The following is a 20,105-nucleotide window of genomic DNA, read 5'->3' as shown; positions in this document are numbered from 1 at the left end:
CAAATAATTACCTAAGTGCATGTTAGTGATTGGAAAATTCCTTGCCATGGTCCTGAACTCTCCTCCTTTCCTAACTTAGTTACAACCCTGCAATAGAACAGGGAGACTATCTATAACATTTCCACATGGAAATGTTCCACATTTCCACTTCCAGGTTATGCATGAATTTGAAAAATCTTTGGATAGGTGAGATATGTGGGAAAGTGTGGTGGTACTAATAGTGTTAATAATAAGGTTTGCAGTGGGTGGGAGCCAGCCAGAGAGCCTGTCAGATGGTCAGCAGGGACATTAATATATTCAAGGACATTTGGAAAGGAAATTGGAGAAAAGGAAACTCTGAATACAAGCCAGAATCTCTGAATAACTGATCATTTTGCCAGTAAGAATTTAAATATATCTTGCCATACACTGGGACTGGCAGTTACGTGGAAAGGTCTCTACAGTAGTGAGTCACACCAAATTAGACAAATACATAGTGAATTGAACTACAAGTGAAAGGCTGTTGCTTTGACAATATTAAATACTGGAACTTCATGCAAGTATGAAGAGTTGTGCACCGCTCTTATGACTGGAAAATCATAAATGAAAGATCAAGCTTGTTTATATGAATTGGTATTTCACTTGTTTTCTGAAGGAATTTTATGACACTATGAATATTACCTCCTTCATCTTACATTTTATATGCATCTAGATGAGATGCTTAAAGCTACCTCTTTACAAATAGTATAGATAGCCTGGTGGGCTCTTCAGAAGCATTTTAATGCCTAACTGCCAGGGAAAAGAATTGGACCAAGCTTTAGAAAACTTAACAAGTTGTTGTCTTCATGGTTAGGTATCCAAATACAAATGTCTCATAAAAGGGATTTAAGACTTTTCTTGCCTACTGTAAGAAGAACTTAGCACTGTAAAATTATCAGAGCTGACTAACGGAGCAGAAGCATTATTTCTGTTCTCGGAAGTGATTGACATGCCTGGACACTTAGCACTTGTTGACACCAGTGACTAATGAATAGAAGCCAGGTCACAAGTCAGAATCCAAGTCTAAAGCTGGATTAATTCCTTTGATCCATATCTTAGTGCCAGTTGATTATATATAGGTATATATTCTGATAATCCAGTCCTGAGTCACTTTGAAAAACATAACATAATTTCTGATTTTACTTTTAGATAACCACAACTTCATTACCTATACCAAGATGTCAGTCATTAAGTCCAAAGATGTTTCTTCAACGGCTTTATGACTATGCCTGAACTCTCCAGATGCATCCTTCCTGGCTGAATAAAATGCCTTGAGCAACTGTAGCTCTGCTCTGTGTACACCTAGGGCTGGCAGGCAAACAGGTTGGAGCCTGACATTCATCAAAGGTCCTCCAGGATTTGGAAACAGAGCAGGCCTCATCTAAGGCACAAGACTGGGCCACATGCTGAAAAGGTATGAAAATCTTGTCAGAGTTTTTGGCCTGGCAATAAGAAGTTTTTATAAATCTCCATCTTAAAATAGTTGAACATGCTTATCCTGGGACTGCACACCAGCAGCCTGGCTGTGCTCAAGAAGAGGAACAATTCTTTCTCTTTCTTCTGCTGAAGCTACACAAGATGCACTGCACTAACAAGAGTGCAAGCCAGAGGAACCTCAACATAATTTCTGGTCTGTTATTGTTGTTTGGAAACAGGGAAATAGGACTTGGGAGAATGTAATTTTCTGCTTCTTCAGAAAGAGTTTTGAACTGCTTTGGATTCTCTTGAAATAATGATTATAACGAGGGATACATCCTCATTCTTTTGATCTAACGTGGCCTAAAGCAAATTTAAATAATAAGGATACCTAGAGGCAAAGTAGGAATTTCCACTGTTTTTTCTGCACTTCTCATTCAAACTTTTTTACTGTTCTAAGACTTGATATAAGCAGTTGTCCCCCTTTTATTCTAACTCATACAGAATATATGTTTCCTGGTTTTCTAGCAATCAGATATATGAACGACCATTAGTAAGGCTCATATTCTACTTTTATTATATCAAACTGGGTTGCTTTTGTTATAAGCTCATTTAGATAACCATTAAACTTCAATGGAAATAGGGTGTATTTTTACCACAGTCTCAACTCACTTTGGTCACTCCTCCATCTGAGTCTTCTCTTTGCCTGACTGCTCATGACCAGGACAGGTGCTCTTGCAGGAAGCTCCAAACAGACCATGACCTTCAAGAGGGGTGTGGAAGGCACGACAGGCCCATAAGATCAACGTGACTGGAATCTTACCTCCTACTACTGTTCCTCTGAGAGGCATCCACCTGGCACAAATAAATGAGTTTATTAAATGAAAGTGAAAAAGGAAGGGAAGAGGCTTAAAACCCCATTTAACACATTGGTTTGTTACCAGAGACAGCAGCAAGACTGATTATTTCTCACATTAAAAAGAAGCAATGATTAGGTAAGGAATTTGTGTTTCTTTAAACACAAGGATTAGGACTAAAGGAGAACCTCTTTCTCCTCGTGACTGTTGTGTGATAAGTATCCAGATAATGCAGTTTAGTCCCACACTACAGTTTCAAACAGTAGTGCTTTCTCTCAAAGTCATGGGAACTAATCCAGAAATGAAAGCCGACTGTCTGTTCTGTCTGTATCAGGCCCACAAATGTCCTTTAAAGTTGGCACATGATTATTCTTATTTCCTTGTTTCCCAAGCTACCAATCTCCAGGGTGTGCTGCCAAAATTCCAAACACCTACCCATCTTCTTAATATATATAAAAGCTTTATATATTTTCATATTTTGGAGCAGCATCTAATATATATTGCTAAACATTCAATCAAGTTTGCTTTGTCTCAGATTTGAATTCAATTCTCAATGTATTCTGAAACGTACGACAATATGAGCAAGTAGCACTTATCAGGATCAGACATTATTTCTGTCTTAATCTGGGTGATGGGTTGTCATTAACTTTTGTGATGAGGCACTGACTTTACTTAATGCAGTGCGGATGTTCGTTTGCTTGCAATCATGCCCTGTATTAGTTTGATTAGACCTACTGTATGGCTGGTTGCTGACAAAACCCCATTGATTACACGTTGTCTGCCTTTCATTTCCAGTCAGGCTTGTTGTCTTGCGACATGAATAGTTTCACTAATTAGGTGAACTAAACACACTGACAAGCATTCAAGCTAGTCCGGTTCTGGCATAATAGTCCCAGTATTATGGATTCATTCTCTGTAGTCAATGATAATTTGGTTATTCGTTTAAATGAAAGTAGAATCAAAACCTATTGGTGTTTCTTTCATTTGATTATGCTCCCAGAATATATCCAATACAATTTCCTCCTACTTTTAGAAGCTGCTATGCTTCACAAGGAAAGACACCAAATATTTATTTGAGATGTTAAAATCCCTCCTACCCTGATAAAGAAATCTATTAATCTATTAATCTGCTTTAATACAACACAAACCAGCAGTATGCTAGACGTGGCAGAGCCTGTACATGTACTACAGCAGGGAGCAGCAAGAGCAGGTCCACTCCCTGAAGGAGGACAAGCCATGACCTGCAGGTGAACACAGCCCTCCCCATGGCAGGACCAGGACAACAGGTTCTGCTGACAGTCCAAGCATGACCAGAGAAGTGAAAACATGGGATTTGGTGCAGGGTCCATCCAGAAAGTCCAGTCAGAAACAGAAGACAGGACTAGAGACAAATCTACTCATAACAGTTTTCAAGGTCAATCCAGGAGATAAGGCTGGAGAAAGGAGCTTTTCAGGCCTGAGCCTGCCCCAGATCCGTGGCCAGTGAGTGCAGGAGCAAGGCTGCTTGTGGAAATTAGGGCCTTTTGGTGCCCTCAGGACCATAGCAGCTCCACAGAGGGAAATTTTATACAGAAATGAATGGGGAAAAAATAATCAAGTACTATCTGGGAAAGCAGTTTCAGAGAATCAAGATTTCTACAAGCAAGAATGAAGTAATTGTTAACAATTCCACTTCATTAGTATACGCAAAGTATGAGCATCATTTATCTTGTTTCTGCATGACATAATGAGCCATTAAAAAAAGGCAACCAAACACATAGTAAAAGTTAGTTTATGAGTAACATTTAAAAGGAAGTGTCTGAACTTTGAAAGATTAGCTGATGCAAACTTTGATGTGAGGCAAAGACACGTTACCTTTTCTGAATTGTGGACTCGTGCTCTGTCTCATACAAATTTTGACATGTACATGTCAGACATCTTGACTTTTAAATCATGACAATAGCAATACTTTCTCATGAAAGATGAGAAATTATTGGACACTCAAGTGCTACCATGGTGTAATTGATACCTTCCTCAGAAGTTGTTTCAAACCGCTATTTATCCCTATTGTGTGCATTGATAAAGAAAATTCTTTATTTCTGATGCATTCATGGCAGCAAGTCAAGATCCTAGGAAAGAACACTGAAAAAAAAGAAACCTCACTTATGATGGCAGAAAATCAGGCCTTATTTGAAATCAATTGGTTACTTCTGCTTTTCAATTCTTCTCTGAAATTCCATGCTGCCTTCCTTCTTAAATATATGGAGAGGGGAATACTTGGGACAGAAGAAAAGGAAAAATGTAATCTGTCTTTTGAAATCTAGTTATCAAAAAACACTTTCATTCTCACCTTCCTTCTGGCTAGCAGAAGATGGACAACAAAAGGGATTTTACAAAGCACTGCTTCCACTGTTCCTCTTGGTCTTGATCACAAACACCACGTAGAAATCAAATTCCTTCAAACAGAGACAACTGCTCAGTGAGGTGTAATATCGCATCAGCTTTCAGTCCTGTGAAAGAAACAGAGCAACTTCCCAAGCCCCTGGTATCCCAACAGTAGCTAGGAGCTAGTTTACAGTCCCTCTAAAAGATTAATCATTTACAAGTGGGTTTTTTAGCACATGGAGTGCAACACTCCACATTATGCTTGTCATATTATCCTTGTGCACAGCAGTGGACATATGATGACTGCTTCACACTTCAGTGAATTTTCATGCGTGTGTCTCATCCAGCCTTCATAAAATAAAACTGCCCCAAACCAGAGATTACTGCTCAGGCAGGCTTCAGTTTTCCACTGGTTATAAAGGTCTTCTTTATTGTCAGCAATTAACCTAGGTTGGGCCTGAATTCTCAGAAGAGCTTCTTGCTATAAACATTTATTTCTAGAAGTTTAAAATTTCTGTTCTTTTGCTGCAGAATTCCTAGGGCAGCCATACTGAAAGGGTTAAAGACAGACAGACAGACAACTTATTTCTTGCTTCCAAATAAAGAGATTTGCAGTGACCATATTATGAATGGTTTTATTGCTGACATTTTGTGATACACTGTTACCATTCCAGTCTTTAATACGTAGACTAAAAAAATAAACCATAGTTCTAAAAGTACACAGTATTAGTTTAACCCATAATCAATACAGCAACAGATGCAAAGTATGCTACACAGGCACTTTACAAAAAAAAGCAAAAAGTGATTTAAATCCATGTTTCAAGGATATTTAAAATTAAATTCCAAAGGTTACTTCTATTCTAACAAACTCAACTACCCACAGACCTGCTAGTTTGACTGCTTTAAAACAAAAGCTGAGAGATTCCATGTATGCCTGTACTTATACATACTATTTCAAAGCAGTAATGCTGTCTTGTGCTTAATGAGACATTACAAACAATATATTCTTCATTTGAAAAACATGTGCAATACTCAATGCAGAAATTAAGTTCATTTTTAAAGTGTAACACAAGTATAACCAAATACATACACTATATACAGGTTGTTAAAAAGTTAATAGGGCTGCTTGGTCTTTTTAATCTGGTGTGTGGTACAGATAGGACACGCACACAAAATGTTGTGGGTATTCCAATGAACCAAGTGCTTGAAGAAATGTCCTAGGTACTCTGAACGCTCCATTGTACTTTCAAAATGAAGCAAAAGTTATTTCTGAAGCAGTTCCACCCTAGCCATACAGGATTTCTAGCATGGAGGTGTTATTTCTGGAGAAGAATGTAAGAAATGACGACTTGATTTGCCTCTGGACAATCTGAAATTTCTCGCCAGTGTTAACATCTGCATGACTGTGCATGCTGTATTTTCATCTATACATACATAGCAAGACAACATAAACCCATGCCTTCTAGCAGGAAAAGGGAAACAGTCTTAATATATTTTCTTCAGGAAAACTTGATTGATATATACAGTGTATAAAAAAAACCCCTACTTAATTGTCAGCATAGAAAAATATGAGTTCAGTATCTTTTTATACTTCAAAATTCTAATGATGAAAAATCCAGGTATCCTGAGACAGGTATGTACTGTGCATCTAATTTACCAGTGCCAGCGTGTACTGCTGAGTACAATTAGAAAAGCACTACCTGCATTTATCAACAAGTAGAGATAAAATACATAAGACAATGCATTAGCTTGAGAAACTCTCCTCTTTTCATAAAGTTAAGCAAAAATGGTGCAAAATATGCGTAAAATGCTGGCAGACATATCCATGAAGTCGCTGTAAAGTCAAGAATATGGAACAATATGTATATATGCTACAGTTACTGATTTCACAATGTAAATGAAAATAAATGAAAGATACTTTTCCGAGCATCATGCTTAACCATGATGTGTATACTCACATTCAGGCAATTGTCTTAAATATATACATATACACACTACATCTGACAATGAATTAAGAAACAAAAATCACTGTTGTCTGCTTGTGAATTTCTGTGGGTAAAAACAGATCAATAAAATGGGTTCATTTTTTTCCAGTAGGGAATTCTAACAAATGGAATGAAATATGATTACTATAAATCCTCATCAACTTAAGTTTAATTGTTTTGGCTCTAAACCAGCAGGAGAGCAGTTCTGACCGCTACCGACTGCATTAAAATATACAAATAAAAAACAACCCAAAAACCTGATGCATTTGCTAGGCACCAGTGAAAATTATCTATAAAATCACCACAGATTGCAACTTTCAGTGGCCATAAAATTGGTTTGTTGGTTCAGCTGATAGCAGGAATATTTACTTTGAAATAAATCCCTAAACACAAAAATATTTGACATTGAGAAATTGGAATATATACCTTTTTCATTAATTTACATTTACAACCTACAAGAAAAAAGATGTGTTATGAAACACTAATTTGGGGAGTTAGACTGAATCACTACTCATTTTGTAGACTAAAGACTGTTTACCATCCCATTATTCAGAGAAGATGGTTACAAAAACAGGCCAAATGTCACAAGCTCTTTTTAAAAATCTAAGTTTTCTCCAAGTGTGAACCCTATGGCAATTTAGCTGTTGCTTGGCCCTTAACCCTCCCTTCCCAGCTGTAAAATCTCTCCTATAAATCCCCCATAGACTATTACTGAATCATGGTAGTCAATGTTTGGTAATATATGTCTCTAGATCCTTGAATTTATTCCCAGAAGAATTACATTTGTCTTGGATGAAGAAGTAAACTTAAAATACAGAATGTTTCCCCTAAACCAGGACAACACATTGTCTTAAAAACAAGCTGCATAATCTGTTATGGTAGAAGCAAAGATTTAACAAGCTATGGGTGTTACAGTTCTTGTAAATCATCACTCTTGGTCTTCTTGTCATCTGCAAGTCTTAAACTTTAAGAGTTTAAAGACTCTTAAACATACTGTGATGAGAATGGATTTTTTTTTTTCACCCTGCAACTGCACCTTGCGTAAAGAACAAACAACGTCCTCTATATATTTACCCAACAAGGTAAATAGCCTTAATAATGAACATACATAAATTAATTTAAGAATGGGCTTCTTAAAGAATCATCCAATGTTACTAGAAGCTAGACGTATTAAGAGTGTGCAGTGCATTCTGAAAACAGACAGACAAGAAAAGCACTTTGAAAAGATGCATGATGTTTTAAGCAAATGCTGGCTTTTGAGGAAAATTCTGAGAAATTAGGCACCTGCTTTCCACAGACAGTCAGTAGGACATATATGCCCAACTTCCTCTGGAAATCTTGTCTTTACATGCAATCTGTAATCCCAGAAACCCAGGGCTTAAGTTTCTCAGCCCCTTTGATACCAGTCTAAAAAAATTCTTTATTTTGCAGTATGAGTCACCAATGAAGCTCATAGTGCTAAACAAGTTTTTGAAAACTGCCCCTAGGAGGGGTTGAGGGGCAGGGAAAAACTAAAAACTAGATAAAAACCCAAGAGGTCAACATTTCTGATGCACACTTACAAAACGATAGCTAAAAAAATTGGTCCAGTGACTGGCTTATATTTGTCCTTCACTTTTTATTAATGTCCACTACCCTGTGCTTTCAACAACAAAATGAATTAGTCAATTGCCATATTATACAGGGAGACTATTTTGGTATATTTGCACTCCTACCATTTCCAATGCAATGAAAAGAGTGATGACTAATTACAGCAGTGTGTGCATGCAGAAGATGTTGTCCTCTAGGCTGCATTACACTATAGAGGATTAGCAGCTCCATGCAGCTGACTTGCGTCACAGTAAAAGACCAAACCTCACGTGAGCAAATCTGACAAGAAGATGGGAGCTCACAGCCAGGCTGACACCAGCAACATCCTTGGCATGAGGAGGTTACGGCTCCTCTGTACTCCTGATATCTGACAAGCAGAAACTGAAACATTTTTGGCACTTTTGCCTGCAGCAGGAATTACCCAAGCCAATACTGCCTCTCTGAACAAAACACATTGTACAAAAGCACAAGATTATGACTAGAATAGCAACAGAAATAGTGACTCATTCTTATGTACAAGCATTAGGTCTCCCACAAAAAGAGTAAATTTCTGAAGAGTAAGACTTTATGGGTTTGTCTGTCTTTTTTTTCTCTTTGTTAATCAAAAAGATTATAGTCCCACATCTTGCAGTTACTATGTAAGAGTGTAAACTTCAAAGCACAAAGGAGTAATTGTTACTAAAGTGTTCATTATTGCATGTCTTTGTCACAGTTTAAGGCAAACATTCTATATTTAAGGTTGGACCGACCAGTAATTGATATGACTACATAAATATATACATATTGAAACTCACATAGATGTGCAGACATATATATCTGTGGATATATAAAAATATTTATTTTCTTAGCAACGTTAAAGTCTGTAAAAACATTAAGAACACTGAAAAAGGTAGGAACCCTAATTCCTCCTTTGGAGAAAAGTAAAAAGTCCCTTAGATATCCTGTCTAACAAACACTCTTTGCAAGACTACACCTTGTTTTGACTTCTCCTGTATCTCACTGTGGATTAATATATTTTTTTAAGATTTCATAAATAGTTAGACAACATGCAAATATTATGTCGTGAGGTTTGATGGCTACGGCATAACTATAGGCTGCTGTCATACAAAAAATAAATTTTATTCAGACAGTTTCTGTCTTGCTCTAATAGAACGTGTAGCTACTGCTGCAAGTAGAACTATTTCAGAGTATAGTTTTTGTTTTAATGTGTTCACATATGAAACCTCATTTGGGGACATTTTCTCTGAAAATACTTCAGCCAAAAGGGCAGACAAATGCAGATACCTTTTCCCTGGGCCCTCCGAATACTCAGTACAGCTTTCAAAATAAATCCATAACAATTACCACTCCAAAGAACTGAAATGCTACACACAACAATTCTGACAAAATACAGGAAATGGTATCATGAAACAGCAAACCCCTAAGCTATGCTTCAGCTTAAACCCCAGACATTTCCAGTTAAACATAACAACACTGCCTCATCCCTGCCTTATTGCTAGTATAGTCTTATACAAGAATAAACACAACTCTGGAAAACTCTGAAGCACAGAGGTGCAATGATGTAAAATGTACATTAGATAGAGTTTGAAATTGAGTCTAACTACAGATGAAGACCAGACTGACCCTTCTTCATTATAATGGCAATTGAAAAAGGGCAAAACTTCACCTCATATTCCATATAGATACTCTTCCTAGAGGAGCATGACAGCAGACTGCTTAAGATATGGCTATATTTACTGATTACAAGCACATGTTGACAGCAGCAGTCTGCCTACAGCCATTAAACACAACTCCAAGATGAGTCTTCCATCTTTAAACCTCAGTTACATTCTATCTTGAAACAGTAATGTCATGATTCTGATAAGCTATGATAGAGACAGGAAAAAAGGGTTTATCAGTGCAAAGGGCCCCGTATGAAGTGCATGTTCATTATCAAGCCTAGTTTATCTAGGCTTTTATTCCTTCCACAAGAATGCATTCTGTAGAGCGTACAAGAGAAGTCACTCCTCTGAACAAGAAATTTGTTTTCAAGCTTCTGGCTATACCTATTGTGTGGCTGAACAAGACACATCAAATGAATCTGATTCCAGTGTAAAATTCCCAAGAAAGATCCCTGTTCTACTATTGTAAGGCCGGAGTGCTTTTTGGGAGTCATTTTTCAATACCAATAGAGAATACTTAGGGTATTTTTTTAACCTGAGTAAAGGAGTTTCTTATTTATCAAAGCTGCAGGCACACATTGCTCTAGTGCAGTTAGATTTCGTCACAAAGTCCCGGTATCCTAAAGGCCATTACTGGATTATTTTCTGGAGCAGCTCTCCTCATTCTTCTCCAGCAGGTGGTGGTGGCTGGCATAGTTTGTATAATCTGAAAATGACAAAACCCAAAGCATTTGTTATTATGAGAGCATGGTCATTATTAAAATGGGTAAATTTAAGGAACACAAATTAATTTAAGTCTCCTGCACTGTAAAACAAGAGGCACTGTATTTGTTTTAATAACATTGGTATAAAATGATCAAAATCTTATTCAAGAGTGTGAATGTTTACATTGAAAGTATTATCATTAAAACATACACCTATAAGCAATCTTATAAAGACATTCCAGTTTAGTCAAGTTTTCATATTTCTACTCTGAAGACCCCATTGTGGAGAAAGCTAAGTCTCCACAAATCCCATTTTTTCCCCATATATATTTTTTTTTGGTTTTGCACGTAGTCAGACCTCACTCTAACACAATTCCCTACAAAACTGATTCTATTTGGAGAATCCAAGACAGATTTCAGGGATGTGACACACCAGCATCAAGACTTTAAACTTTCTCCCTCTATTGCTAAATGTATGAAGTTGAGACCATTGAGGTTTGGTCCAAATAACTACCTCAAGATGGACTGAAATAGCCACTCCTTCATTCATAAAGATGTTATTAGCATCTGAAACTTTACCCTCATGTTAAGAATACTGAAAATAAACAGCAATCATTCTGCCCTTGGTCTCTGTTCTGTAAATAAGTCCAGCATACAGTATCTCCTAGCAATTAGAACAGCAATAGATGTGATCTCATTTGGAGATTACATATTTTCCTCAGGGAAAGTGTATCATTGAAGGAAAAGCAAAGAGAAGAGACTGAGAATTTCATGGCAAGGACAAAAATCATCATAAGCCAAAAATGAAGAGACAATGACACAGCATGTGCATTAATACTTAACATGAAGAATTTCTGATATTGAAATACTAAAGCAACAGAAACAGCAGGTTTGGTAGGTCTTGCTACAGGCAGGGTGGTGAATCAGCCAGTGCCTTAGGGGCTAAGGATATTTAAGATGCTTAGGGTATCTGAGTTTTCCAAGTATATTCTGCAAATTTCCCTGCTAAACATCTGAATTAATTTATATGACTCAATTTTACCTATTCATACATTTCAAAATCATACTACAAATCAACACAAAAACCAAAAATCAGTACACATGGTTTGGTTTCAAAACCATTCAAAATCAATGCCCTGGTATCTTCTTGACAAGATACTCCACTGCTGAAAGTATGAGGCAGAGTATGTAAGGCTGCCCTCGTGAATAGCAAAAGCCTCTTCAACATCTAGGCATATCTTGTCAGAAAAAGCATCCTATGACTGTGCAAGAACAGGGCAGGGTAGCTGCTGTTCTCAGATTTCAGTTCCTGTAGGAGTTAAAAACCATGGGATGCTGACAATTCACAACAACCACGGGCTAAAGAACCTTTCCCTGAATTACATGGGAATCTACTATCACAAAGTATCATTTAGGGATGATAAGAACTGGGAGCATCGGTTCTGTCAGCCAAACAAGTGCAAACCTGCTTTCAAATTTCCACCATAATGTGCTCTGAAGATCATTGGGTTCCTCCCCATTGTCACCTGGCAGATTCAGTAATGTGCTCATTTAAGGTCACATTGTGCAGATGCCAATGTATTTTTTAGGAGCCACATACAAGCCAATACATGTATATCTCATATTTGTATAGCAATAAGAGAATAATATGGCTTGATCCTTATGCAGACAAGTACGCAGAGAAAAATAAACAGGGGTTATTTGAGTTACTTGATTCTGCTGGTGTAATAAAGCAGCAATATTCAAAGCTGGCAGAAGACAAATAAAATTACTGTCAGAATCTCATCTAAGTAATTGTTGTGGAGTTAGTTCTTGATGTTTTAGCAACATCTAATTTCTGTGGAACAATGTGCAGAAACCCTCAGCCCCAAGTACCAAGACCTGTGTATTCTTCAGGTTAAAATGGTAATTATTAAGACTACTTGTCCTCAGAGCAAATGATGTAGGGGAATTTTAAGCAACTGGACAGCAGCTGCTATTCAGATTTACGCACATTTTGTTCACTTATGTACATTCCTTTCTTTAGGATCACATTGAGCACAGGCACATCAATGTGCAGTGATTTGTTGCAAATTATGAGAAGTAGCCCAATGCCCTACCAGGGGAAATGGAGACATCTGAGAACAGGGGAGCAAACTGCCTAAGAAAAAGTTCCTGTGTATCACTGGTCTGGACCCAGAAGCCAGTCTTTCTGTGAGACTATGGATCACATGTGTGTTCATTCACATGGTTACCTCTATCAGGCGTGACTAATTCACTGTTACCTTACTGAAATTTAAACATCGCAGTGGGTCTGTTATGTATACCATGTATCTGTTTAACTTGTTAAACATGTTACCACTCATCAACAAAAAATATTATGTTTAAATTGGTAGAAAAAGAGTTTAAATTAGATCTGTATAAATAAACCACATTTAAGATATTAAGAACATTGTTGTTTGTTATTTTCATTTATAAGTATTGTGCTTGCTAAGAAATATTTCAAATACCTGCAATCCACCACAGCATTAAAAAGCTGGATAAATAGAGAATAGTCACATTTTTCATTCTAGTGGATGTTTCAGAAAGAGACAAAGGGAGACTATGTCCTCTCTAAAAACAACTAGAACATGATTTTGCCAAGATACTGCAGTACAGTATCTCATTTAAATGAGGTTATGGATTTAGTTATGAGTATTTCCCCCAAACCACTAAACACCACAAGTGATGAAGGTTTTTCTCCAGTGTTTTCACAATTTACATGAGCTAGGTTTCATTTTCAAAAAAATTGGCATAGTTTGAGGAGCTACATAGCCTGAACTTCTGCAACTAATTACTTTAAGTAAAACTGTACAGCTAAGAACATAATTGATTTTATGTACATTAAAATCCAAATCTTATCAGTTAGTGCACAATACAGTCAATATTTGCTGTTAGATTTTGAGTGTCTAGGACATAATTTGGCACAAACTAGACAAAATCATGGTCTAGGACATAAACAATCAATTACCTTGGGACAGACTGTGGTGTTCGATCCCTCACTCCTAAATTCTTGGCTGTGTTTTGGACTCTTGCACCCTGTGAAAGAAAAACCAATTTTGCTTCATTTATTCCAACACAAGTTAGAAAGATTGCTGAGCTTTCTAGATGGACACAACTACTGCTTACAATCTAACAGTTAATACATGTGCTTCATGTCCTGAAACAGCTCTCCTTTTAGAATTTTCTAAGGTGGAGAACAAATTAAAGCAGTATATTAATCCTCAACCTGGAGACATATGTGGAAAAGAGACAAAATCTTTTCACTTGTCATTAAGTAAGTGCATACCTATATATCTTACTAATATAAAAGTCTTCATTAATAATTAACATTTAAGGTTTAAAACAATCCAAACACATCTTGTTTCAATTTCTTTGATTTTTTTTGTCACTACTCTTTGTAGAAAGCATGGATAACAAAGTCACTTATTTTCTATGAATTTCTGCACATATATACTACAGATTATTTTTTATGAATAGCTTTCTAGTTCAATCTAGAAAAATTGGCCTAAATTGAGGTATTAAATTAGGGTCAGAAAAATGCAAGTCCTGATCTTCCTTTATAATCATAGAATCACAAAATTTGGTTTGGAAGGGACCTCCAAAAAGCAGCACCAAGTAGAAAAACTGGTCTTGATAAAACCTGTACAATATTTGTATACCATAATAGTGAAAAATGCAGACTCTTCTGCAAACAAACTGGCTTAGGCATATGAAAGAACTTCGTATTTGGTTTTAAATGATGAGGTCTAGCTTATAAAGTGCAGTTTTATAAATGTAAAGTAGTCATCATAAACAAACATATCTGTTAGATTTACAGCCACTCTCTGTTTTCTAACACTTAAAGAAGGAAACTACTTGCTCTGTCTATAACACATGCACTGACTCTCCCTTTATTTCTGCTTCCGTATTACCTAAATTGAGGACAAGATAACAGAGGACAAAAATAAGTGATCTCAGAATTCTTACAGTGAGATCTTAGATTGGTGTGAAACATCAAAGATAATTTACATTCCAAACAGAGATGCAATGGCAGATACACATGATGTAAAAATTAGGTATATATAATCATTGATCAATTTGTAGAATAAGACTAGACCTTGCATTTAACTGCAATCTGGTACCCAGGTAACTGAGAAGGGTTTTGTTCACTGTTACGGTCTCAAACACAAGATGATGGTTACACACAGGTAAGTTCTTAGAGTCTGTCAGTCAACACATGCCACAAATAATAGTATTCTTACATTTCTTGTAGAAAAAAAAAACAGTGGTAAAGATAGTGAAAATAATTAGGCAGAATATAAATGTGATTTTACTAGCTTTAGATCTAAGCTTGTCTCCAACTGTTGCAAAAGACACGTAACTACAGACCACGACAAACATGTTTTTCTCCAGAAACTCCTCCATAATTCAATCATTAGTCACTTAATACTTCCTGTGTTCAGCAGCAAATACGCATTTAACAGATTTCAGTAATTCTCTTCTCTTTCCAATCTCATCTTGAATCCATGAATAACTTCGTATCACTAACCTCCACATTCTGGGTACAATCTTAGCTTGTTGTGTCAAGAACCACTGTTTTAATTTGGTTTGGATCTGTCAGTTTCATTTGATGGCTTTAGTTCTGTGTTGGTGGGGACAAAGTCAGTCCCTACCCATGCTTCACATTCTTTAGACCTCTCATATTCTTCACTCATAAAGCTGTGCAATCCTACATCGTTTTTTCTGCCTGTCTCATGTATAAACCATTCTCAAGTCTTCTTCACTTTTTTTCTCTGTACCTTTTCCATCATGCTATATCATTATGGAAGAGATTAGAACATCAGAGAGTTCAAAATAAAGTGTCATGACAGCATGATTTCTACCTTGTCATCTATCCTTGCCCAAACCTCTAGAACATCTGATTTGCTTTACAAATAGCTACTGCGAATTGAGCTGATCTTTTCTATCATATCCTGAGGTCTTGAACGTGACATGCAATGGCAAGTTCACAGTCAATTACTTTGAATGTGAACTTTGAGTTTGTTTTTCTCCCCTGTGCGCATCACTTAAGAGTTATCTTTTTATCTGCCATATTATTGCTCAATCGTGAAGTGCTATAAAATCCTTTTGTAATCCTTCACACTGACTTCTCATCTTTAGCAAAAACTTGAAAAGTGTTCAGAGAAGAACAGAGAGAATGATTAGGTAAGAAAAGACAACTGAAAAAAAAGAGAGATCAGATGAACTGATGTTCTTCTATCTACACAAGTGACAGCTTATCCCAGAAATGATAATCAAATTCAGGATAGACTTTCTAGCAGGGCCTGTAGCAATAGGACAAGGGGTAATGGTTTTACACGAAGAGAGGGTAGATTCAAAGTAGGTATAAGAAATTTTTTATGATAAGGGTGGTGAAATACCCAATCAGGCTGCCCAGAGTGGTTGTAGATGCCTCATCTCTAGCAACATTCAAAATACTAAAAGTCTGCTGCTACACAGGGAATAAAATCTAGTCTGTACAGTATCCTAGAGAACAAACAGGAGACTTAAATTAAAGGTGGGGGGTGGGGGGGAAATTAAAAAAATTTAGAAAAAAAAAAAAAAAGACTCAAATGAGTCTCCTAATGAAAAGGCTATGAAAGCTCTGCAAAAGACCACTTGGGGAGCACTGTGCAGGAGTCTGCACTATTGGAAGTTTAAGAACAGACACAACAAGTGTCTGTGATGAGTAGGTTAAGCACAGCTGATCTGGTGTTGGTTACAAAGTTAGACAAGTTGAGTTCAGACCTTCACCTCCATCAATGACCTTTCCTCAGTACTATTTTCTGAAATTTTATCATAATAAACTCCACCATGGCTGACTGCTGAAACTGGCATACGATTAACATAACTGAGAACCAGAATATAAATACACATGGGAAAACTATCTAAATCAATCACACGTAGATCCTGAACATCAGTGCTGTGACTACCTCTGAGAACAAAATCAGCCTATTTTTACTTGCATCACTCACTAGACAGATAAATTTTAGTATCTTGCTCACATAATAAATCAAATATGTTGATTTAAAAAGGAGTCTAGCTTTATACAACCATGTAATTTATTGTTTAGCAGGAGAACAAATTAGACCTTACTTACAACTACCAGACTGTTATTTCTTTTCAGGAAAAGTCCCCAAGAATTACTAGCAACTTACTACATGGCAACTCCTTGTCTACACTGAGCACTGTTATACCATTTCTATTTCAATATACTGTTAATTTATACTTCTCCAGTATTATTCTTAAAGCTATAGCAATGAAAATATTCATACTGTCTCATTTAGGCGTAAGGGGCAGTTGTGCTACGTGGCTCCAGAATGCTTCCCTCTGTGTACCAGTACTGCCAGAGCACTGTTGAAAGACGTGGGCAGCTCTGAAGAAACACTACCATCAATCTGGATTCTTACACGTAAATTAGTATTCTCATTGCCATGAGAAAAAATGATAGGTTTCTTTTCAAGCTACACACTAATTTTGGGATAGCAAGAACTAGTCAGATACAGAAAACAGATTCTCTTTATGCCCTGCTCAGAGAGCTCTAATCAGTACACTTGTTATGAGAATTATTCTAAAGGTAGTGATGTTTTTATACTCAAGGAAAGGCATGGAAAAATGATTAGTCACTTAAACAACAACACAAATTCTCTTCTAACCTTTTTTGTTTATCATCCTTTTAGTTGCCTTTCTTCCTCTGAGTCCTATGCCCTCCTGTAGCCCCTTTGCTAGGGCTCTGTCCTCTCCACACTTTGCTGCATCCTGAAGACACACTATCAGGATGCTTGACATAGTATTTTGCAGGCACAGATGTTTACATGAACAAACATACATGAGTAAATGAAGTTACTAAAAGATAGTTGAGACCTTTAAAAAATCAGTTTAGATTGGATTAGCAGATGAAAAGCAGAAACCACTTAACTAAAACCACCCGAGGGACTCAAGTTCATACTAACTCTCTAAGGAGAGCTGGTCTCCTTAATTCTCACAAAGCAGGTGCTTGTGAATACCTAACTACAACTGACAGGGCAATTATTTTGAAAATTGCTCCAACAATACAGTTGGGACTATTGTAAATCTTGTTAAACACAATCACAACCTCATGCAATTTAAATGAAAAAGCAACTTCCAGAGGTGATCTGTTAAATCAGGTGCCTCCAGTTATTCAGTACTGGTGTCTCGAGCTGGAAGAGGTGTCAGCTTCCAGACAATTTCTACTCATGCAAAGCTGTTACTGCTAGACACTAGTTGCTGGCTTCTCCAGAATAACAGATGGAATAGACGTCCTTCCATTTGCACCTCCTTATGGCTAATCTCTTTATTTCACAAAAGATTCAGGGTGTAATTGGCCTAACAAAGATCTCATTTGTTAGGTTTTTTTTATATTTAGCGAGGTAAAATAAACTTGTATAGCCCTTAACTAAATGCTCTGCATCAATCCCCAAGAAGCTTTCCCTCTCCCTCTAAGTTTTATGACCTACATTATGCTCCCAACATGTAAGTCCTATTTTCACAGAAAGAGTCACTGGGCACTGGAACAGGCTGCCCAGGGAGGTGGTTGATTCACCTTCCCTGGAGGTGTTTAAGGGACGGGTGGACAAGGTGCTAAGGGGCATGGTTTAGTGTTCAATAGGAATGGTTGGACTTGATGATCTGGTGGGTCTCTTCCAACCTGGTTATTCTATGATTCTATGAAAATTTAAACATTAAATCCAGAACAGGTTTTGAGAAAACACCATAGTGTGTTGTTGAAATTATTCCAAAACATTTAGAATTTAATGGGGGGTTACATTTCTACTACAGAACTCCAAGACTGATTTAAAATTACAACAAAAGGTTATTACTCTATTAAATGCCATAATGGTTTCCTGCCAGAGGAATAATGTGTGAAAAAAGCACACTAGCACACTTTTTTTGCAGTATCTGTAGGTGGTATTGAGATATTGGTATCTTCAACAGCTATTGATCATCTGCTGTTTTACTTCAGGGAACGTAGTCTCACTGGAGGCTTCTCTCTACATCTCTGTTTCAGCAAGTACAGTTACAGCTGCTCAAAACCATGCAAGTTACTTTCATTTTGTCTTTACTTTTCATTTAATAAATTGCAGAAGATCTACAAATGAATCAGCATCTTTAAAAATGGTCTAGAACTGTACATCTAAAACATCCTCTTTGACAGAATGCATCCTGCAAGCACACATATGCAAAACTCAACATTCACATTTTTAGATCTGTCTTTTGCCTGGTATTTCAGGAGCAGACTTATCAACCTATACATTAAAGTCTATTCTTATAGAGCAGTAGCTTTTTTTCAAGTCAAGTTAAAACTATAATTCCTGAGCTGACCTACATGACCTGGTTCAAGAACCTTGAGAGTATTTATTCACCACAGAAACTTAATTTATGCACCAAACAAAGTGAAGGCCCAATATGAAAAGGAACGAGACTACTCTGATGCATGTTAACTGATGTGTGAAACTGTCATGTTAGGCAGCAGCACCTACATATAATTTATCAGAATCCATGGCTTGAGAATAACTACACAATTGCTTTAACAGACTAAAGGTTTGATCTAGCATATATGCATTTTTGTCTATAAGTCAGAAGTGAAGTATAGCTGCTTAATCATTTTCATAGCTGAACTGTGATAGCTGCACAGAATGTAGTAGCATTAATGAAAATCATAAAATTAGATGCAAACAAAACCTCAGAAATGATTAATCTTTCTTACCAGTGATTAATTGTTCCAATATTTAATTATCTTTTTTTCACTTCAAGATCGAGTGCTTCCTGTATCTTGTTTATGCTTTTGTCATAAGGTTGAAAACTACCACAGGATGGGATATAAGTTCCATATGCACACAGAGAGATTAAGCACCCACTCAACCTCCCTTTGATCAATTGAATAGGTTGAGCTCTTTAATCTTTGCTTCATAAGCCTTGTCTAACAACCTCTGAATCATTCATGTTCCTCCTCTGAACTCCTTCCAAGATTCTAAACATCCTTTTGAAAGTATTTATCTGATAAGAAGATATTGTAGGAAAAATTGTGCAAGTACAGTAGAGTGTAATACCCAGTCTACATTGATATTGCCGTTTAATTCAGCATTTTTTGCCTTACCTTAGCACTAAAAGTTCATGTTGAGGTGGTTATCTACCTACAACAGCCTCCCAGTATGAACAAAGATTGATAAATGGTGTTTTGAAATAAGCACATGGTTCTTAGGAATCTTGCCTGGAAAGTTAATTAACACAGGATTTATTTCTCCCCTTCGCTCCTACATTTTCCTTTCATTCAGTATATGCAAAACTTTTTATTAACAATAATTAATAACCATAAGTTATTTTAATGGGCAATATATATTAAAATAAAGACTGTCTTACTCAACAGACTATTCTGATGCAAGATGATGCCACACCAGTTATTATACAAAAATCATTACATAAAATCATAACCCTGTAAAAATTATGATC

At 36.7% G+C, this 20,105-nt stretch overlaps 1 protein-coding gene across 1 annotated transcript in view; it reads right to left on the bottom strand.

Moving 5' to 3' along the window:
* Positions 1–5,270: 5,270 nt before the first annotated feature.
* Positions 5,271–20,105, bottom strand: part of PREX2 (phosphatidylinositol-3,4,5-trisphosphate dependent Rac exchange factor 2) — a 182,454-nt gene continuing 167,619 nt past the window's right edge. The window contains exons 39-40 of the mRNA XM_069854213.1: positions 13,585–13,652; positions 5,271–10,597 (exon numbers count right to left, since the gene is read on the bottom strand). Of these exons, the coding sequence (XP_069710314.1) occupies positions 10,552–10,597; positions 13,585–13,652 (114 nt within the window). The 3' untranslated portion in view covers positions 5,271–10,551. The remainder of the gene's footprint in view (positions 10,598–13,584; positions 13,653–20,105) is intronic.

This window comes from Phaenicophaeus curvirostris, chromosome 3, assembly GCF_032191515.1.
Source record: "Phaenicophaeus curvirostris isolate KB17595 chromosome 3, BPBGC_Pcur_1.0, whole genome shotgun sequence".
Lineage (NCBI taxonomy): Eukaryota > Metazoa > Chordata > Aves > Cuculiformes > Cuculidae > Phaenicophaeus > Phaenicophaeus curvirostris.
The sequence above is the reverse complement of the archived record's forward strand: the minus strand, read 5'-3'. Positions and strand labels throughout refer to the sequence as shown.